General features: G+C 44.7%; 2 protein-coding genes across 7 annotated transcripts in view; both read right to left on the bottom strand.

The window, feature by feature from the left end:
* The window catches only part of LOC147642303 (ankyrin repeat family protein / regulator of chromosome condensation (RCC1) family protein), a 90,087-nt gene that overhangs the window by 65,318 nt on the left and 1,346 nt on the right, over positions 1 to 23,423 (bottom strand). For all 6 annotated transcript variants that reach the window (XR_015266946.1, XR_015266947.1, XM_086804963.1 and 3 more), the window contains exon 2: positions 23,337 to 23,423. This exon is cut by the window's right edge and continues 536 nt beyond it. Coding sequence is in view for 4 of the 6 variants with exons in the window: in XM_086804963.1 (XP_086661089.1) it covers positions 23,337 to 23,423 (87 nt within the window). In the remaining 2 variants the exon portion in view is untranslated. The remainder of the gene's footprint in view (positions 1 to 23,336) is intronic.
* Positions 8,050 to 9,259, bottom strand: LOC147642304 (uncharacterized). Its single transcript, XM_086777407.1, has 2 exons — positions 8,694 to 9,259; positions 8,050 to 8,602 (listed from the first exon to the last, which is right to left on the bottom strand). Exons 1-2 carry the CDS (start codon positions 8,736 to 8,738, stop codon positions 8,180 to 8,182), a joined length of 468 nt encoding a protein of 155 aa, XP_086633533.1. The 5' UTR covers positions 8,739 to 9,259; the 3' UTR covers positions 8,050 to 8,179.

Here is a 23,423-nt window from a genome sequence, read left to right on the forward strand (position 1 = left end):
GCTTAATTGCACAATTACATCAAAAGCCCCAAATTTCGACATTCAATTTTCTGCAAATTGATCTTGATTGTGACCAATGTCCTGCAAATTGATCCTGATTGTGACCAATGTCACCCAATTTTGCCAATTTTGCTCAAAATTGAGCAATTTGACACCTGTAATCTACTCAATTGTTGATTGTACTTGCTCAATTGCAAATCCCAAAAAAAAATTGAGGAAAATACCTTGTAATTTCTGATTTTTCTTCAATTTGCAGGCTGAATTTTGTTGCCAGAGGCTGTTGCAGGAGAGGGGGGCAATTCTTGCTGCTGTAGATTGTTGGTGATGCTCAGATGGCTGGCTGCTATGAAGCTCCCTGACCCATAGCTGCCTGTCGGCTTTCACAGGCTTGTTGGAGCACGCACAACGACAGAAGATCAGACAAACCGGGGCACCTAGAATTGGGGTTCGTAGCCGTTGGAGGCGGTGGCGAGGATGAAGAAGGCAACGGCGTGGCCGAGGGCGCCCCAGCCCAACACATCCACAATGGTGAACCCAGCAGGGTCGTTGGTCTTGAGGAAGCTGGACACTTCAGCGGCGCGCGTGTCCCCAGCCTCGAAGTGAGTCACGCCATTCTGCACGGGCGAGTCGGAGGGACCTGGTTCGCTCCACGCTGTTCGCCAACGCCTGCCTTCGCCTAGTGGTTTCCGCTAGTTGACGTATTCGCCTAGCGCTTGTTGCCGACGACTCAACGCTTCTCGCCTATCGCTTCTTCGCTCCACGCTGAAGGGCCAGCGCTGCCTTCGCCGTGTAGAGCTACCCGCTTTACCAACTCCTTGGTACTCGTAGGCCACGCCCTTCTCCTTGACTGCGATCAGCACACGCATGCCAAACCCAGTCGCCCACACGCTCAGCACAATTTTTGCACGCCTTGTCTGCCTGCGATTGCTGCGAGCAAGCTTCACTGTTCTATGCTTGCTATCAAGGAGAAGAGGGAAGAGGGAGGGATCACTAAGCTCTGATACCAGTTGATGGGAGAATCAGGGTTAGGTTAATGTGGGAGACATACACAGAGAAGCAAGGGAGAGAGAGAGAGAGAGTTGTGGGGATAAGTCAACTCATGAGGCATGAGTGTGTGACTCCCCTATCACACATGTATATTGCACTAGTACACATAGTGCACTTAGTACATTAAAAGTACTAAGTGTACTATGTACTATAACTTATGGGCTTGTACACACTGTAAGGGTGGGCATAACGCCTTTACCCCAACAACACATGCGGAATGACCCGTCTTTCTTTGGAACAAGAAGCACAGGAGAGCAATAAGGTGAGGAACTAGGCTGAACCAAACCTTTCTCTAAAAGCTCATTTACCTACTTCATGATCTCTTCTTGTTGTGCGGCACTCACACAGTATGCGGGTTTGTTAGGTGGAGAACTACCTGGCACAAGATCTATGCGATGATCCTCGGGCCTTTGGGGAGGTAATTCACCTGGCAATGCATCAGCAAAACAATCGTTGAATGCATGAAGAAAATTCAGCCTATCGTAAGTCATAGCATCCACATTTTGATGACTTGGTACAATGCTATCACAAACAAACCAAGTACGCAGAAAGACTCTTTTTCATTGCTTTATTAATCTGGATGTGAGATACAAGTGGGATGGAATCCCCTTCTTTGCCGGCATCAATGAAATGCATGCGGCCTCTATGCATAAAAGAAATCATGTTGGTCTTGTACTCTTTGCGGGGCTCAAGCCTATGATGCCATGGCTTGCCCAGTAATACATCATATCCATTTAGTGGTGCAACTAAGAAATGTTCATTATCAAGGTAGCCCTCGATATGTATGCGCAACTTCCCTATCAGTGGGGTAACCTGCACCTCTTTACCAACAAAGGCAGCTTCGGCTTCAATCTGAGCTCCCATGTTTTCAACCTCAATACCCAAGGCAGCTGCCATTTGAATAGAGATGAAGTTATCGGTTGCACAATCATCAAACATGAATAAGGCGGGCTGATCCTTGATTTGACCCCATGCTTTGCAGACCATCCGCTCTTTTGCATCATGTTTTGTGTTTCCCTGCACATCGGGAACTGCATGCACATTAGCCTTGGTTTGCGATCAAGACATTGTCGAAACATGTGCTCTTTGCTGCCACAAGAAAAACATTTTTCCTCCTTGGAATATTGCTCCCTTTGCTCGGGGATCAAGCCAAATTTGTTCTTCTTTGGGCCCTAATCTGTAGATGAAGTATTTTCAGCTTTACCTCCCTTGTGGGTCTCCCAGAAGTTCTTTTTAGGTGGTTGTCCACCTTTTTGCAGATTTGGGACAGCCTTGTCTTTCCCCTTTGAACTGCCTTGATCTTGCTTAATTTTGAGCACCAATTACTCCGTAGCAAGAGCAGAGGCTGTAAGCTGTTGCAAAGTATGTTTCGGGTGCAATTCAATGCCCGAACGATAAGCTGGTTGCAATCCGGAGCGAAACTTCCTCTTTCTTTCATCCTCAGTGATTTGCATAAAAGGAGTTACCTCAAGCAACACTTTCCAAAACTTGTTGACATACTGTTGCACACTTTCATTCTCTCTTTGCTCAAGTCTATCCCACTTTTGGGTGAGAGTTTACTCCGCATTAGGTGGCAAGAACTGAGCATAAAATCTGTCCTTAAACTCTTTCCAGGTGCAAATGGGGTCTTTGGTGATCTTTTCAGTGATCCACCAATGAGCAACGGTCCCCTTCAAAAACATGCTAGCATGGCGTACTTTAGACTTCTCAGTGAAGTCCTCATCGCTAAAAGCAATGTCAAATTGTGCCACAAATGCTAACACTTTGGAAGCATCATGCTCTCCATGAAAAACATCAAACGTAACGGACTTGTCACCTGCTTTAAATTCCTTGAGCTTTCTGGCATGAGGCTCATGGTCCTCTCTTTTTCTTTTCCCTTTATCCAACGGGGCAGCCCTATCTGCATGGGCTCCATGGGCCATCATGGAAGTTTCATGAAGCATGGTGGCATGTGCTCCACGAACTTGAGAATCAGATGCATGTGACCTTCGTGCATAAGGCAATGTCTCTCCATGAGACAACTCAGTAGGCAAAGCTCTTCTAGTGGAAGACCTGTCACCCCTACCATGGGATACATGTCTTGAATGCATGTGACCATCATGCCCTCCATGAGCACTAGCATACATATACCTGTCAGCCTTTGTGCCTTGTGGAGAAGATGCATGACGAGAGGTGACTGTCACTTCTTCCCTTTGCATAAATGACCTCAACCTTTGAGATGCGGGATCTCCATGCTTCGAGCGAGGTGGATTTCTGAATTTCAGCTCTCCATCTTCCCCCTCTTTGATGTCACCTTTGCGGAGGAGGTAGGAAAGTGCCAACTCCCTTGGCTTCTTGCCCACTTCTCGTGCCATGGACTCAAAAGTCACATCTACCATTGCATCTGCTTTCCTTGCTTCAATGGCACTTTGCACATGGGGATCTTCATGCAAAAATTTCAGCTCTTGCTCTTGTGCCTGTAAAAGCTTCCTCATATACTCCAATTCAGCCCTCATTGCATTAGGCTCTTCTTCTTGCATGACTGTCTTTCCTCAAGACAGTTGTCCCCTTGAATCACTATCATTTACCCTCTCAAGGGGCTTGTGCCTTCCTTGTAAAGCATTAGAACCACGCGAGGCACTTGATGGGCCCCTCGAATTGGGCACTTCCAAAGGGTTGCCTTGGCTGTCCATTGTGTTAAGTGTGCTAGAAGCGGGGTGTCCAATACACAGGTTCGTTTCCCCACTAAGAATAGGGAAATAACCGTGCTCTGATACCAATGAAACCAATCCCGTCAAATGGGAATAGACTCCGTTGGACACCCACACGCGTAATAGCACAACTTTAAATATCACAAATTGAATGGACAACTTAATAACAACTGAAAATCGAAATGAAATGAAATGTTGATCAATGGACACCAGCACTGGGGCCGGAACGGGCCGATCCCCCCCCCTCAATATATGATATATTATTGGGAGTATTTAAAAGATACAATGCTCCATGGGTTCAAAGAACCAGATGATGTCCATGTACAACTGGGATGAATACAGTACCAAACAAGAGACTCGAAGTAGACGTTCGAAGGAGAGCAGTCCACTTGAGTAATCTAGTCTCTACAGTCCTGTGCCTTCACTGGAATCCACGGAGAGCGTCCCACTGGTGTTCCAGGACCACGCACAAACAGGCGCTCCCGTACTAACGCCTGGCTCTCCCGTACTGACGCCTGGCTCTCCCGATCTCGGTCCACGGGAGTGGTCAGGTGGTGAGCGTTCTGGTTGCCAATGATGCCATAGATACTCCGATGAAGGAATGATTGAAAATAAGGATTCAACCAGAGATTTAGAGGATTATGACTATGGTTTCATTAAATGATTGTTTTAAAGATAGATGATGCTGAGAAAAAGGCAATTTCATATTGGGTGTGTAAGTGGTGTGACTAGTTTTAAGTTTGCATGAATATCCGGCTAGGGGACCTGGGAACTCTTTTCCCTGGTACCTGGGACAAAACCTAACCAAATTCTTAATTGGATCCCATCACTACAGTGGTTGGGCGGTTGGCTAACCCATGGGACTGGATGGGGTTAGGTTGGACTGATGGATCCCTAAATTGAGACTCAATTCTGTTATGGTATGATATATGAAGTAAATCCTGGACAAAAATTGTTCTAGGGAAAAGAATCAACGGCTGTGCCTCTCAATGAGGAAAAAAGCGTTGGTCTCTATAATCCAAGTGCAATCTTTTCCCTAATCTGACTATGGGACTTACGGGTTCGGTCAGATCAGTTCTGTTAGATAAGGCTTTTGACTACGCTAGAGAAAAGTTATCCTGGGAGGAATCGCCCGTGCTTTCCGGGCAAGGGAAGTTTTTCCGGGTTTGGTTTTGGATGAACCGATGGATTAGTCTCTTGTCCGGATATCCGTGGGCGAGGCTCCGAGTGTGGGACCTGGCCCCGCGCAAGAAGTGCTACTTCCGCTGCGCACCCCTGAATTCGTTGCGCGGTGGGGTCAGGGATCTCACACCCTTTGTAGGTGTTTTATCATTTTTCCTCGCTCCCCGTATTTTTTTCCCATTTTTTCCTATTTTTCCAGGGTGTGGGAGGTAGTGTAGGACCTGTCGGCTGTACCAAATGCTGGCCGATTGGTCACAGGCAGTCCCAGTTGCTCTCTACTACTGGCCAACTCCACACGTGTTAGGGCCGACTCTGATATGCTGGCCGACTGATGTTTTTCTAGTCGTGGGCATTTCATGTCTTGTCTCGGCTGTCCATCTACTGGCCGACTGCACTCATGGGGCCATATAAAATGGCTCCATGGCCCCCCACCTATTGTATCATCTTTTCATTGCGGGATCTTGTGTATAGAGAAGAGTCACACGCCTATCTCTCTCCTTCTCTTGTGCTGTCTATTTTCTGCACTCTACTTGCTCTTGTGATCTCAGATTTTGTTATCATCTCCGCTGCGTATTTTGACAGACATCATAAAGTGTTCACACACTTATGCTCGGGTGGACAATTTTTAAGCAAAGTGGGTAGCCCTCAAGAAAAGAAAAGCTCCACAAGTTGCTATTTTGGGGGAGGAGGGCCAAAATCAGCTAGGCGCCTCCTTTTCCAACTGTTTTTGGCTGTAGAGCATGTAGGGCTTGGCCAGTTGTGAAGAAGACATGCAAGGGAACTAGAGAGAGAACTGGTCGACCATGAGCGAGGCTGTTTTATAGCTGGGGGACTGCCTCCATAGTTGGGACAGCAAAAAGCGATTCTTCTCTCTCTCTCTTCAAGCAAGCGACCATGCCTTGCCCCTCTACAGGGCTGGTCGACTGCTCTGAAGGCTCAGGATCCAAGGCAAGCCTGTAACTATTTGGTCCTCCTAGCTCTATTTCACATGATGAAATCCATGCCCGGACACTAGACAGGTGGAAGAAGACATGGGGACAGGGTCCATAAGGATTGATTAAGAAAAAGCACCATTCTTGGTCAAAAAGCAAGAAAAAGCAAAAAGTCAAACAGGGTTGACCACGAGCCAAGGGCACCATTGGAAAGAGAAGACTAAGGCGAACCAAAAAGCTAAAAGCCGCTTAGTCAAAAAGAAGCTCTAGGGCCAAAAAGCAAGGCCCTGAAGTTGTAAAAGCACAAATCAAGAACTTTGGCTATTATTCATAATATTTAATAAAAAGACAAAAGCAAAGCAAAAGCATCCCTTTTTGGCAAAAAGCAAGGCTTCCCCAAGTATAAAAGAAGCATGAGCCTCTCTTGAGCATCAAGTTGAAGAAGAACCTCTTCATCGCATTGCCATCTTCGTTCAAGCGTGGAGATTATCTTCTTCGACATCATCTATAAACCAAATCATGGAGTTTTTCATCACTACCCCTAATTTCAGAGCGCCTCCAGCAACTGCAATGCCACATCTGCAACTGTACGGATCCATATAGCTGTACGAACCAAAAAAAAAATTCAAAAACCCTAAAACTACTCTAAAAACCCTAAAAATTGCTTTTTGGATGTTTTTATCGCTCGAAAACCATTAAAACAGGTTTTATATCAATTTTCTTCCCAGAAAGAGCTTCTCTAGGGTTTTCATCATCGACAAGGCTATAGGAATTGTGGAGATTATTCATGGGATGAGCGATTGGATTTAGAGCTTGGACATGGAACTTAGGCATAGAGCTTGGACATGGAACATGAAGCTTGGACATGGAAGCTTGAACTTGAGCATAGACATGAAGAACTTGGACATAGAGCTTGGGCATGCAGCTTGGACATGAACATGGAACACAGAGCTTAGACATGGAGCTTGGATTTTGGATTGGGATTTGGACTCGGACCTGGACTTGGACTTGGACTTAGATTTGGACTTGGACTTGGACTTGGATTTGGATTCATTGGACTTGGGATCCATTGGATTTGGATATTGGATCTGGTACTAGCCCGGTGAGAGATACTTGTGGTCATCCCCGTGGTGTGCTCGACATCAGAGATCTTGTGCGTTGACATCGACATCGACTTGGATATCCTACATCGGCATATTTGTTTGTTTTGTATTCATTGATTGTATTGATCTGGGCCAGCGTGCCCGTGGATTGTTCCTGAATAAATTCCTAAAAGGGGACGAGGCATGTTCCCCGCTGAATGTGGTGTACTATGCAAGATCCCCATTCCCTTTTCTCTGTCCCCTCTCTCTTTATATTTTTATCTCTTGGACAAGTGGTTGAGTCTATCAATGCACGCCCCACTGGGCTTACAAAACCACAAAGCACTCATTTCATCTCTTGGGGTGACTTTTACAGCATGTTTGTGGGACAAAAACAGGGCTGTGCAGTCCAATTCAGCAAGGTTCTTCGCGACAGAATTGAAGGTAAACAATCTCCCAACCTGCATGGGGCCTATGGCTCTAAGGGTGGAACCTTCGGGTGCCTAGAGCCAAGGTTTTCATGGCTGGTTATTCGGGAGACAACATCACTGCTAGAGGGTGTGATCACGTACTAGAGTGTGGCTATGCCCGAGAGACTCTTGGAAGCTTGAGATTGAGTACTCAAGCTACTGTTTGATTTGTTTTCAATAAATTCTCGATGTATCTGGTGCCAGTTTGAAGAGTGTTTACTCTTTGGCACCCGTTCTCTTGTACTCAAACACTGTCGAGGTGGCTTCCATAGCTTTTGTCTCGGGAAGTACCTCACCCCCCAATCCCAAGTGTCTTGCCACAAGCAACTATGCTCCACTGGCATCCATACACAAACCTATGTGACAAGCCGAGTCATAGAAGACCTTAATGGTAAAGCACCAAGGTGGAAAGGTACGTAGTGTACGGCACGCTATCAGTACGTACGGAACGTACTTCTGTACGTAACAAATTTTCAGGTACGTAAACAGTACGTACCATTTGTAAACAGTCCTAGAAACCTGAATATTTTGTAGACATAGCAACCAAAATACTTAAAATAAAGAGTGAACCTCATTACTTAAAGTTTAAATCAGTTACCAAGCCCATTACACAATACCTCATGTCAACAGTCAGTGTGATATAAGCAAGAACCATGAAAGTCATAGATGATAAAAGAGAGTACAAATATCATGTCTACAGCACATGTCCTGGTCCACAAGTGCAAAAAGCAAAACAATGAAACACTACAGTTGTCTAGACTCTAGACGCAAGAGTCTCAAATCTCATCATCAGATGAAGATGATGAGTCTTCTGAAGAGAGCATGCCTCCATCATTGATACCATTGCCCTCTTCATAGAACTCTGGCTCAGCAACAAGAAGCTCCAGTGCATCCTCGTCATGTGCCTGGGGAATCTGAGTGTGAATGAGTTGGACAGCCTCATTTGCACGCCTCTGCTGGGTGCGACGAACTGGAAGCTTTCCCCTGCGAATGCTCTCTCGTCTCGCAGAGCCTAGATCTGGAGCTGCCTGGCGTAGAGGAATGCTGAGAGATCGTGCACGTGAGCGGGTCACACAACGATCCACACTCTCAAGCTCTCTATGTAAAGCTCTCAAAATCTCATCTTGCTCATCTCTAATCTGCCGATCCACAAGCTCCGGGCTGGGTTCATCTACCAATTTGAGTAGTGTTGGATCGACCTGTTTAAACATGCCACAAATTGCATATTGGATATTCATTGAACTAGAAATAATTTTCTACTTCTAAGTTCTTCTTGAGTCCAATTTATACCTGCTTCGGTGACCCCAAAGCATGGTAGCTTCGCACGAGCCTCATGTTAGCTCTGCAGTACACCAACTTCTCTAATTGAGAAGTACTAAGGCGATTCCGAATCTTGGTGTGTATAAGAGAGAATGAGCTCCAGTTCCGCTCACATGCTCCAGCTGAGCAATCCTGTGCAAAAATGAGTGCAATGCGAGCAAATTTGTAAATCTTTTAATGCTAAAACATCAGGCTTCACTTCCGAAGACTATACTTTAGAGATTAATTACAAGTTACCTGAGAGAGAACACAAAGAGCAAAGCGTGAAAGGTTTGGAAGACCAACCCTTCCATAAGAGTGCCACCATGTCAAAGGGAATTTCATGGCTTCCTTCCTCAATGACACAGGTCTCGCAAATGAAGCACCAATACCACTCATGTACGTGGTGAACTCTCTATCGATCTGAAGTTGCTCCTCCTCTTAGAACATCCTTCCAACATACTCTGACTGCTTCATGCTCAAAGCAGTATTATTCCATAGCTCTGGCGACCTGTAGAGAGGATGGAGCATGGTAGCCATCGCATGGATGGGACGGCTCATGAATGTCCACCGTTTGTCTACAATGTCCAAGATCTCAACTCGGCTGAAAATGAGAGATTGAAAATACATGTCTTAGGTTACAGTGTACACATGTCAATCCTGACATGTCATGAGAATCGAGAATCGAGAAGTCATAAAAATCAAAGAAAGAGGAAGAAATTAGAACTATTGCTTAGTCATCATGGAGCACTGAGCAACATGGTCTTTCATTTGCATAAACAAATGAAAGACCAGTCCCAAAGTTGAGCCCTCCATGTCTGTAAGTCGGAGAAGGACATACACGGACTTAAGTGCAACTGAAAGGCTATGAACTTGCTGCCAAAAATCATCATATCTAGGATCCGCCTCTGCAAGTATTTTGTACGCTCATCCTCTGAATGATGCATCTAAGCCACCTTGGATCCACAACTATTGATGATAGTGAATCTCTTATCTTGTAGAGCCTATCCAAGACCAAGAATATGTAGGCAAACCGACAATGGGCAGCACATGGAGTCCACACTATATGTGGAAACTCTGTCTCGACCATTTGACCCATTGCCTTGCAGTTAGAGGCGTTGTCGGTCACCACCTGCACAACATTGTCCTCCCCAACCTCAAGGATAGCCTGTCGAATGTGGCCATAAATGAACTCCCCTGTGATCCTGTCTCCTGCTCTCCCTGCATCCATGGCACGCGAGAAATAGGTGCCCAAGCAAGATGACACAAGGATATTGATTATGTGCCTCTTGCGAATGTCTGCCCACCCATCTGAAATAATAGTGCATCTGAACTCCTGCCAACCTGCTTTCACAGGAGTGAGCGCCTTGTCTATCAAGGCCTTCTGCTCATCCAACATGGATGTACGCATCTTCGTATACTCAAGACCTGTCCACGTCTCAGTAGGCCCGACCTGCGCAATTGCTTTCACCATTCTTTTCCATTGGTCTGTCCTTAACACATTGAAGGATATATTACACTCAATAAGAGTACGACAAATCTCCATTTCTGCCACCCTTTGCCGCTCCTTTACCCAAGCCTGTGATGAGATACAAGAACGCAGAGTGGATTGCTTTGATGCCTCCCTTGGACCTCTTGCATCTTGTGGCAGGAGGTCCTCATCATCGGCAATACGTGCCCTCTTCCTGCCTGTGGTGGTGGATTGGGCTGAAGCCAAAAGGCTTTCACCCTCATCTAGTGTACCTGAACCTGTAACATCTCCAATAAAAGCATCATGGAGAGCATCTTGCGTACTTTCACCACCTCTAACATTGCTTGCACCACCCATTGCAGGACAATTCTCCGCAATCAATTGGTTCCTCAAAGCTTGTGGTATTTTATCACATGGACCACATTGATTGGTGCACCCGATACCTGTCATGTGCTTGATGATGCGAGTTATGGTGCTAGTGTACTGCTCCCCATAATACTTGCATGCCCATAGCCGAGTACCTGACCCTTGCTGAGAAGGGGTGTTAACAACCCTCAGGACATTGGTGTGGATTGCCCAGTTTGGGTTAGTCTTGCGCGGCATGATGAAGTCTGGGCGGGAGAGAGAGCGAGGAAAGGACTCGTGGGAGGTCTCCAAAGAAGTGCGCACACTTGAAATTTGCTCTGCAAAACTTTGCAGGTACACACAGGACACTCGATTTTGCAAGTACACACACAATGCCCAAAATAAAGTGCAACGTGGTCGCTTATCTACAATCGCCTGAATTTGGGCCTCGCCACACACGCCACATATTTTTATTTTTTTAAATGACTCCGTACGGATCCGTACAGTACGGTACCGTATCGTACTGTACGGCTGTACCGTACTGTACGGATCCGTACGTACGTACGGCAGCAACCCTGTAAAGCACACGGATGTAGAGTAGGTTAAGAGAACTTGAAGAAGCTCTTACCACTGAATTTGCTGAATTTTCAGAGAAGAAATCAGCTTTTGATCAAATTGTCGCCGATAGAAATGCTCCAAAACATTGTCAACAGATACATATCCTAGAGATAGGAGCTCCAAAGGACTCCCAAGGGCTGGTCAACACTGTAGTACTCATTCGCCAGCAGCTGATCCAAGAGTTAGAGAAGTAAGAAAACATGTCAAAAAGTATGTGTATGGACTGGTTATGCTGAAAATTGTCTTCCTTCACCTCCTCATGAAGGAGGCGCCTATGTCCCTAGAAGGGAGGGAGAGGATAAGCCTTTCCATACAAATAAGGGGTGGCCATTGGGCCACCTCAACAAGAGCCACACCTCTCCCATAAGTGGAGAGGGTTCCCAATAAGCTGTTCACACTCTTTTATTCAAAAGCGTGCCTGATTTATGAGAGTTTGGCCAGCCACCATCCAATAAGTACCCAAACTCACTTATATATATACCTAGATGAATCCAGGAACATGCCCAAATTCACCTTTTAGGGATGTGCATGTTATATACTCATGGTAGTCAACCCACAAGACTATACAACAATCAACTCCATTATGTATAGTATGGACTAGATACTACGACATCCCCACTAACGTCATCAGTGCCCAACAGTGGATGTAGAACTCTGTATCAAGATATGCTCTCACATCATGCACTCCACACACACACACACACACACATAAGAGCATTTATTCACACAAAGCCCTTCGTACTGAGTTTCTGTCAAACCTCCGGAGATGCAGGGCAGACTGAGCCATAATGAAGCCTAGCACTAAGGGAAGTAGCAAATAGAAAGAATTAATTTCAGCAAATAAGTAGTTGATAGGATAAATGCACCGCTAAAGATAGAAAGAATAAGCACAATATCAACTGGCCGCAACTCGGACGAAATGTAAAATCTACATGTCCGCTAATACGGCTGAATTATATACCTAGATGAATCCAAAAACATGCCCAAATTCACCTTTTAGGAACGTGCATGTTATATACTCATGGTAGTCAACCCACAAGACTATACAACTATCAACTCCATTATGCATAGTATGGACTAGATACTACGACATCCCCACTAACGTCATCACACACACACACACATAAGAGCATATATTCACACAAAGCCCTTCGTACTGAGTTTCTGTCGAACCTCCGGAGATGCAGGGCAAACTCAGCCATAATGAAGCCTAGCTCTAAGGGAAGTAGCAAATAGAAAGAATTAGTTTCAACAAATAAGTAGTTGATAGGGCGAATGCACTGCTAAAGATAGAAAGAATAAGCACAATATCAACTGGCCGCAACTCGGACGAAAACTTCATAATGTGAAATCTGTATGTCCGCTAATACGGCTGAATTATATACCTAGATGAACCCAAACTCACTTATAACCTATCTGCCCAATCTTTAATGAAGTGTGGATGCCCAAACTTACTTGACCCTTGGCGTAGAAGTGAGTTCCCTGCCACGAGGTGTCATGTCCACACTACAGCCTATCCATAGGTTCAGAAGTGTACAGAATGCCTAATTAGTGACAACTCCCGCATTGGAAACATGACTCTAGCTTCATTTAAGTTTGAAACATGGCTTCAAGGACCTACCATGTAGCCCTAGCAGAGTTGCAAGATCGGATGTGAGGTATCTACAGATCGCCTCACAGGAAGAGCTATCATGGACATGGCTTGGGCATACATTGTTCTTCAGCAGGAGTAGTAACCTCTAAGACTCCAACTACTACCACCTGAGAAAGTGTACGAGCTTGTGCAGTTGTTGCTAGAGTAGGATGGGATGGAGGACGAGGTTCCTCCCAGTGATATCTCCCATAACTTATAAGCCTCTGACTATTGACAAACTTCCATAAAGAGTAATTAGACCCATCTAGCCTATCCTTAATTCGCCTATACGCAAAGATACCCGATGCTCTTTATGCCATCCTCACAATAAGAGATTTCTCAAAGAAAAATTATGTACAAGAAACAAGTACCTTCCCCTTGAATGGGAACTGTTTGTGCACTAACAGGCTTGTAAGAAAGAACGGGAAAAAAGTTGGATTTGTGCACACAAGGCACCGGGATTAACCTGCATGACAGGCTCTAGATAGGCGGCGAGCGACAGCGACTGGCTCTAGGGTGGCGGTGAACAGGCGACGAAAACTAGCAAAGGCGACAACAACTAGAGGCCGACTATGCGCTAGCTCCGATACCAGATGCATGGATTAAGAGTTAACACAAGTTTAACAAGACTAATTAAGCAAGAGAACAAGATAAACTGAAAAGATTAGGCATACTCATGACATTATGATAATGTTCTCTTATAGGAGAGACCCCCCTTTACAAGATGTATACATATGCTGCCACCACATATGCCACATGTCAAACCATAAGAAAAGTGCCCCTAAGAGGTGTCACCTACATGCATCATTGCTACATAAGATCCTCTTAAAGGGTTGTTACCACACACAAGAGAACCCACACACTAGCAGGTGTTCACACACACTAGAGCCAATTTATTTAAACCTAGATTACTAAGTTATTAGGTGCTACCTATCACCTGTTTATTCATCACTCTTAATAAATGCTCCCGATGCTGCTCCTCTGAATGAGAAAATACAATCATATTATCAAGGAAGGTGCCCACAAAAGCACGGTGTGGTCGGAAAATTCGATCCATTATCCTGTTGAAAGTCGCTGGAGCATTTGTAAGACCAAAAGGCATAACCAAAAACTCATAAAGTCCAAAAGTTGTCCTGAAAGCTGTCTTGTGCACATCTTCTGGCCTGATGCGAATTTGATGATATCCACTCTTCAGATCAATCCGACTGAAGTAAGCTGCTCCCTGTAACCGATCCAAGATATCATCGATTTGACGTATAGAGAATCTGTTCTTGATGGTAATCTTATTCAATGCCCTGTAATCAATGCACGTCCGCCAAGATCCATCTTTCTTTTGTACCAAAAGAACTGGTGAACAATAGGGCAAAGAGGTCGGCTGAATCAACCCTTTGTCCAACAGATCATGCACTTGGCTCATAATCTCTTCTTGTTGGGCTGCACTCACCCTATAGGGTGGCTTATTCGGTGGTGAACTTCCAGGAATCAAATCAATCCCATGATCCTCAGGCCTAGCACGCGGCAACTCCCCTGGTAAAGCCTCTGAAAAACAATCTTGAAAACTTTTGAGAAAGTCCAATCTTTCCTTGTCCAACTCAGACAGGTTAGATTCTGTGGTATCTTGATTCTCTTTAACAAACACTAAGTAAATAGAAAGATGTTTCTTTATTAAATGAGAAATGGCCGAGGCCGATACAACAGGAACAGATTCTCCTTTAAGCTTTACATCAAGAGTGTGTTCCTTATTCTTGTGAGTGAGTGATTTTCCTGTTGAAAGTATCTACTACCGCTTTAACCTTATGGCACCAAGGCATACCCAACAAAACATCACAACCCTCCAAAGGCATAATGTAGAAATCATCCTCTCTACTGGAATCTAATCGATGCCAAGCTGTCATAGCATCCACCTCAAAAGTGAAGAGCATTTCCCTTTAGGAAAGAAGCTTCCTTTCGTACCTTAGATGCCTCTGTGAAGTTACCACCAGAAAATGCCGCATCAAACTGTTGAATGAAGGTGAGAGCCTTCAAACGATCCTTTGCACCACTAAAGGTATCAAACTTTACCGCAGCACCACCCTCTTTATAATCTTTCGGCTTCTCGCCCTGAACAAGATTATCATATGGATGTGGTTTGAGAAAAGAATTGCCCACAGCATTAGATCCCATGCCCATCATACCACCTCCCATACCATGCATACCAAAAGTACTTCCACCACCACCAAAAGTTCCATACATACCTCCATTCATACCTGGTTGCATACCATAGCTCCCAGTCATGCCCATGTTGGGTACACCCGTCATTGAATGAAAGATAGAGCCTCCGCCAAAGTAACCAGGATGAGAAGCATTAAAAGGGTTTCCATGGATAGGTGGGGGAAAAGAAGAAGAAGAATCGGGATATGGCTGAAAATTTGGGTGGATGGGAGCTGAATGTTGAGGCTTGGCTTTCTTCTGAGACCCTTGCTTCCGTGGTTTAGAATCAGCTTTGAAGTTTTGTGGAAAACGTGAGTCCTTCGCGAGTTCCATTAATCCCTCCATCAAACTCTGCATCTTTGCTTCATAAATGGCATCATCATCTTCAGCTTCTGGCATATCGGAAGGTATTTCTTGCTCGCTTTCCTCATCTTCATCGAAGTAGTCGTCCTCTTCCGAAGATAAATCCTTCATCTCCGCACTAGTTCCAGCCATACAATTAAATGTGTCGACCCACAGGCTCGCCCTCTTGAAAAAGTTAACGATGAATCCTGGCAATGAACCTTGAAACCGGCCTTCAGAAACTTGACGGGCGGTGAACACACTTAATCACACTTAAATTGCTTCACGAACTAGAATAATAAATTTGGAAGAAGAAGAAAAAGAATAAGTGGAGCTAGAGTGCTCCTGCACAAAAGACCAATTGGCCCCAAAACGTGGCGCCCCCGCAGGTATTTATTTATCGCTCAAGTTCAGCGTAGCCCTTGTACAATTTCCGAGAAGAAATCCCCTTGCTCCATGTAGAGGAGATCTCCTTGAAGCTTTCACCCAATTTGTGTTGTGGTGAAACAAGGGCCTTGGCTCCCTTTTTATACAAGTTTGGGGGAAAAAGTTATGCTTTTCCCCTTAGAAAAATCTATTACAAAGGCTTTTTTCCCAAAAGACTATCGAATAGCTTTTTTTCCTCTTTTTTTTAAATTAAAAAAATAATAATTACTATGGACGCTAGCTTTTGGAAAAATCCCGCACTACTTTGTTTTGCGCAATTTTGGGGCTGCCCGATGCTTTTTCTTTCCTTCGCTTTTTCCTTGCTCATTTTGCTGCCGCCCGGTAGCCCATCGCATCTAGCTGCCCATCGCCTCTCTCTTACGCTTGCTGCACGGCGCTTCTCTCTCTAGCTTGTGCGCCTGCCTGCCTACGTGGCAGCACCTACAACCACGTCAGCTCCTGTGTAGTAGCCAACCGCCACGTGTTAGCGCCAACAGTCAACCAAGTCAGCGCCACCAGTGCCACGTGGCAGCGCCACGTCACCTGCTGCATTGGCTGTTGACTGGCTGCACTTGGCCACCTCTACACTGTGACCCAGCTGCCCCTTGCTGTACTGGCTGCAACCCTTTCTGCAGAGCTTCTATTGGGCTGATCTGCAAAGTTTCTACTGGCTGATCTGCAGAGCTGCTACACCTGCACCAAGGTAAGAAAAATTCCCAAAAAACATATACATGTACATGAGCATGCACACACATGCACACACACACACACACCAAAACATGTATCTGTACCCACACACGTGTACCATTTTACATATGCATATACAGAGCAAAACATGATTAGTGAATGTTAAACAAGATTAATCATAATCACAATGCTTAAGAAAAAGAGGTAAAATACACAATCTTGTAACACCCATCATGCAGGATGAGCAGATGTGTGAGAGAGACCTGAGCTAAGGTAGTCTGCTAACAACCTGCTTAGAATGGAACTTCTGTAATGCAGCAATGGGTACATGACCGAAGCGAGAATGCCACAGAGAAGTATCTGCCTCAGATACAAAAGCCAACAAGGGTGAGAAAAGCTGACGAATATGGGAATTAGTGTGAGTGATCTGGGAAGAAAAATTGGTGATCTTGTAGAGACCCCCATCATGGACTCCATTGGCAACAACCGAGAGAGTCTTCCTGTCGATTACTTCGATGACCTCATCATCAAAGTACACACCAAGTCCCTTTTGAGAAGCTTTGTATACTGAAAACAGATTTTTGGAAATTCGTGGTACATGCAGAACATCATGTAAGGTGGCAAAGGAACCCAAAGAAACGTTACCACAAGAAGCGAAGAGTTGTCGCCCATATGAACTGAAGAAGAGAGAGTCTGGTAGTCCTCCAAGATATGGGCCTGATTGGTCATGTGGGCAGAAGCACCACTATCACCAGCCCATTCCACTGCTTAGGTGTGACACTAACCTCTTCAGGAGAAGTCATATATGTGATCACGAGGAATGAATCCTTTGAAGAAGTGGATGAATTTGTGACTGCCATGTATGCAACTTTGGTAGACCCCTCCCTTGAAACTTTGCCTTTATCTTTGGTGTTATCCTTGTCAGATGCTTTAGAAGCATCTTGGGCTTTATACTTGGCTTTGGTTGCTCGAGAATCATCATGACGAGCAAAGCAGCGAGCCTCAATATGACCTGGCCTGCCACAGTAATCACATTCATTGCTTTTGTCCTTGGATTCCTTAGAATCCTGTTTACCATTGCCTTTGCCTTTGCCTTTGTTTTTGTTGTTGTTGTTGTTGAAGTTCCCTTTTCCACCTTTGCCTTTGCCCTTGTCAGAGACAACAAAAGCAAACTCCTACTTGCCTTTTCCGCGAAGCATGCACTTGTCGTGGAGGTAACTCACGACTTTCCCAAAAGGGGGGAGAGGATCATAGAAATAAATATTATCCCTGAAAGAATCAAAGGAAGCAGGCAACTTACCAAGAAGTTTATGGATGGGATTGTTGATGGTGCTCCTGTACTCCTCAAGCTGCAACTTGATATGGGAGAACTCTCCAATCTTCTCAATCAAGTTATCTGACTCAATGATGGTAAGCTTCTCCAGATCTGACTCCAATTTGGCAATCTTCACTGTCAAAACTCTCCCATTCCTCCTCTGGATCTCTATCCACATCTAATGAGAATTACTCCGGGAAGAGACAAATTGTGCCTGTATGGATGGAGTCATCCAATGGATGATGATAAGAAGAGCAAGAGAATACAATATGCTTCTCAAAGCAGGGTCCACCAAGTGAGGTGTGGAGATAGCCATCCACACACCGACTCTTTCCAGCAGCAACTTCACAAAGTCAATGACTTGGGGAAGATTGTAGGATGGTATGTGGGTAGGGGTGGGAGCAAGACTTGGATGAGAGAAACTCAGAGAGGAAAGATTAGGAATAGGAACCACCTGTGGATCGGCGGGAGCAAGGGATCCAGGCTGTGATGGTGCTGGAGAATCAAAAACAGGAGCGGCAATAGAGAAACCTCGTGAAGCCATGTCCTCTGACAAGAAACCTTCTCTGAAGAAAGGGGCTGAAAAAAATCAACAAGTCCTCCTCTCAGGCTGTGCACAGCAAGAAGAAAGGGAGGGATGGTGGGAAACTGAAAGGAGAGGAGGAAGATCTCTCCAAGATGTAGTTCCCTGTCCTCAGCACTTAGAAGAGGGCTTCAGCAATCAGAAAAATCAGCAATCTTTGCTGAAAATTCAGAAATACAACAGTCCCAAGTGTCAGATGAAGACAACGCAGCACTCTTGAGGAAGCCTCTGCTCCCGGAAGAAAACGCAGCACCTTCTACGCTGAAATCTGCAGAAAATGCAACAAACTATCGAAACCTCTGCTCCAAAACAGAAAACGCACCTCTCTTCTGCTCACAGGTCAACGTTTTTCTCTGATACCATGAAAGAAAGTGAAGCAAATAGAAAACACAGATGTAGGCCCAAGTACAAGACCTGTAAATGCTAGAAACTGATGTTTATTGCTGAAAACTGAGCATGAGGGAAGCCAGTAGGTGCTGTACAATGGTAAGAAGCAGAAGCATGGAAAAAAAAATGACCAATACAAGCATGAAAAAAAATGATGTAGACCCTCTGGAGATGATATAATCCAACATCCCCCAATCAAATGGTCGCCTAGAGACGTATGCATGAAGCATATCCTCCGGAACCTATTCACCCTCTCCATCTGCCCATCAGGACTAAGGATGATCTTTGAAACTCATACTCAACATAGCCTCCAATTTCAGGAAAACTAGTTGCCAAAAGTGCCCAAAAAACTTGGAGTCCCTACCACTCACTATGTCACAAGGCAATCCATACAATCTAAACAACTGCTCAACAAAACTGCTGAGCCAAATCAGTTGCTCTCAAGGTTGACCTTGTAGGTAAAAATCTTGCCATCTTTGTCTGTCTATCAACCACCACCCAGATAGCATGATGCCCTTTACTGGTGTGTGGTAACCCGACAGTAAAATCCATGGAAATACTTTCCCACTTCCCAAAAGGGATCTCTAGAGGATGTAACAACCCTCCAGCTCTAAGATGCTCAGCCTTATTCACGTGACATTGATGACACTTCACCACATAGTCCTAGACTTCTGCCTTCATTTTAGAAACATCCCTTTTACTAAATCATAAGTCCGTTGTACACCCCAATGACTTGTTGTAGAAGAGTCATGACATTCGTGAAGAATCTCCCTCCTAACCTCAGCACAATCCAATACACAGACTCTATCATCCCGAAACAGTTATCCATTCCAGATCAAGGACTGACTACTAACCATCCTGACAAAAGGTATGACCCCTAAGTCCTAGTCTAAAACTATGGAGCTCCCTGCCTAAATCTACTACAAATACCAACTGAAATGCCTATCAGTCTGACATAGCCCTCTCAAGAAACCATACAAGTCAACACTAATCTCTATGAAACTCAGAAGATTCACCTCTCCAATCTGACTCAAAGCATCTACAATCTGATCAAACTACCCTCCCAATACTAAATCTCCATATCAAAGTCCTACATAAGCTCTGCCCACCATGCCTTCCTCCCACTCAGCTCAGGTATTATCACAAATGTACTTGATCAACTCATGGTCAGCTAAAACAACAAATTTGGATCCATACAAATAATGTCTCCAAATTTTCAATGCGTGTATCACCGCATACAACTCTTTTTCCTGAGTATTCCATCTGACCTGGCTATCATCAAACTTCTTGCTTTCAAAAGCCACAGGTTGGCCCCCTGGAATAAGGCAGCCCCAATTACGTAATCACAGGCATCAGTCTCAACCACAAATGGTTGACCAGGATCTGGTAAGGCTAAAATAGGTGCCTCTTTCACCTTAAGCTTGAGAGTCTAGAAAGCCTCGTCAAGTCTCTCATTTCAGGTAAAAGGACTATTCGACTTACGTCCCCGTCCTCTGAGAAGGTTCGTGAAAGGAATAGTCAGATTCAAATAATCCTTCACTAACTTTTTTAGGAAGACAGTGAATCCCAAAAATGCCAGAAGTTGCCTCACTGTCTAAGGAACTGGCCAATCCAACACCTTTTGGATCCGCTCAATGTTAATGCTCAAATTTGATGACCTAGGTATGCGAGCTCCTTACAAAAAAACTCATACTTAGAAAGTTTAGCATAGAGTCGTTCCGTCTCTAAATCCCCAAGACTACCGTGAGATGCTCGACATGCTCCTGGAGGGTACGACTATAAACTAAAATGTCATCTAAGAACACTACAACGAATTTCCCTAAATAATCTCGAAAGAGACCACGCATCATTTGATGAAACGTAGCAGGAGCTTTCGTGAGCCCAAAAGATAATATAAGGAACTCATAATGGCCATATTGCATATGGAAACCTATCTTAAAGACATCCCCCTTGGATATACGTATCTGGTGATAACCAGTACGAAGGTTAATCTTCATAAAATAGGCAACACCCTTCAACCTATCTATCAAACATCCGCTCTGGGAAGAGGATACCTATTCTTTATTGTGTAACTTTATTCAACTTTTTATAATTCACATACATCCGCCAAGTACCATCCTTCTTGTGCTTCAAAAGCACCGGGCTCCCAAGGGAGATTTACTCCTACGTATCTGTCCCATTCAAAGATATTCAACGACTGTCAGGCAATCTCATCCTGTTCCAGGTGGCTTATCCTGAAAGGTGCAATACCCACAGGTTGAGACCCTGGAGCCAAATCAATCTTATGATCGACCAACCCATTCAATTTAGCAGGGAAGACATCAGCAAAAGCCACCTTAATGTCTTCTAAAGCCCGTGTCTCCCAAGCATCCAACTTAACCATATTCAAACTACAATCAACATTAGATGAAAGGGGATCAAGAACACACTCATACACTCAATTAAAGACAACCTAATTTAAAATGTCAAATATGGGTCTCTTGCACTACTATTTGGGCATACAGTTTGTGCAAACAGATGATAGCATAATGATACTTCAATCCAAGTACGTACAGAAGCTCCTCAATAAGTTTGGATTTCAGGATCGTAAGCCTATTTCTACCCTAGTAGAGCCACGGCTTAAATTGAGCATGTATGATGCAAGAGAGCCCTAGGTAGATTATGTATGCCTGCTGAGGTTACTTGCAAATCTTCGTGAGTGTCAGCACCATACTCACTGACAATCAGAGTGCTATGGCTGTGGCACAGAATCCATTTTTCAATGCACATACAACGCACATAGAGATACATTATCACTATGTCAAGGAGAGGCTTCATGCAAGGGAGATCACTTCAACCTACTGCTCTATACAAGATTACACTACAAATCTACTTACAAAGGCATTGCCTCGAGAGAAGATTGAAGCTTTCTGCAAAGCTTTAGGCTTACTTTCCTACAAAAAGTGATCTCCATCCTTGTACAAGTTCATATTACCACTAGGGAATGGGGGAATGGGGGGTTGAAGACATATGCTTATATGTAGTGCTACATGGAATAGGCACTAACTCTATCCTACCAATTGTTCCCCTTGGACAATTTGGTGTGAAAGGACACATAGACTAGATGTAACACGCGGAAGCTCTGGGAGTCTTCTTTTAGCCCTAAACACCACTTAGAACATGCTGATAAGCTGACAGAAGGGAGAGTAGAGAGAGAGAGAGAGAAATAGCAAGAAATTCAGTAAATTAATATGGTACAAAAAGGTACCCTAAATCTACAGCCATAGGCTGCCTTCTTAAAAAGGTGGAACACACCAAAACAGTCGTACTACTTGACCCACTCCATAAGGGAGTGAATGAACCACACAATGAGCAACTACGCCTATTTATAGGCCGAATATGACAACCAGATCTGGCCGACTGCTGATCGGCCAGCTTTTTGGACACTATTTTTTATTTGCTTCAGCCGACTGGATATCATCCCTCCATATGCTGGCCGACAGCACTCCATGTCCTCCAATCAGTCAATTCCCTACCCAAAACAGTAGCACATGCTCCAATTCCATGGTTGCTTCAAGATATATCAATGGGCAAAACTTGCACACGACATCCCCATCTGCTAAACTTGATGACGGGATTCCAACCTGTTCTTGGATGACTGTCATCATCCCATTCTGTTCCCTGAGTCCCTCTGACATCCATCCGTCTCTCGCAACCCTTTTCATTGAAACCCCGGCCCGGTCTCCAAAACCACTCTGACTCTAAATAAGATCTATGCATCTGTTCCATCCAGTCCCCAATCCGTTCCTACCCTGACTCTGAACACCGTCTTGTTCTTCATTCCTGAGAAATGAGTCTGGCACTCTCACTCCACCCCTTGGAGGATCATCCTCCCTTGGGACTGTTGACCGAAAACCTATCTGGCTCACAGGACTACCATCCCCTCTGGGCTTTGTGGAACACCACCAACAAACCTCCTAGGAGCTCTTCCCAATCTTGTGTTCCTTGCCTTGGGCTTCGTACTTGTGCACTTTCCTGTACCTTGGACTTGTACACCTTTATATGGGACTAAATCAGTGTTTAGCTTTGCTGAGCCTGATGCTCTGATACCAATGTAACACATGGAAGCTCTGGGAGTCTTCTTTCAGCCCTAAACACCACTTAGAACATGCTGATGCAAAAACGCAGACAGAAGGGAGAGTAGAGAGAGAGAGAGATAGCTGGAAATTCAGTATATTAATATGGTACAAAAAGGTACCCTAAATCTAGGGCCATAGGCTCCCTTCTTGAAAAGGTGGAACACACCAAAACAGTCCTACTACTGGACCCACTCCATAAGGGAGTGAATGAACCACACAATGAGCAACTATGCCTATTTATAGACTGAATATGACAATCAGATCTGGCAAACTGCTGGTCGGCCAGCTTTCTGGACACAATATTTTATTTTCTTCTCACAAAGGCTTTGGAAGCTCAATCCACAATTCTTGGGATAATCCACCTTGATGTAATGGAAGAGACAGACCTACTACAATAGCGAAACAACCTAAATAATCGACCCGCTTTCTCAATAGAATGATCACAAAAAATGCTGAAAATGCAAAGCTCAATCCTCAATATGCAAAAGAGAAATATTGTTTTGTGGTGTGTAGACCTACCCGGATATCCGTGTGAGCACCTGCAGCTAGCAACCTCCTCACAATGGGAATGTGGTTCCTCCATACTGCAATATGTAGAGCAGTTGA

Source organism: Cibotium barometz, chromosome 1 (assembly GCF_041138505.1).
Source record: "Cibotium barometz isolate CiBa-2024 chromosome 1, ASM4113850v1, whole genome shotgun sequence".
NCBI lineage: Eukaryota > Viridiplantae > Streptophyta > Polypodiopsida > Cyatheales > Cibotiaceae > Cibotium > Cibotium barometz.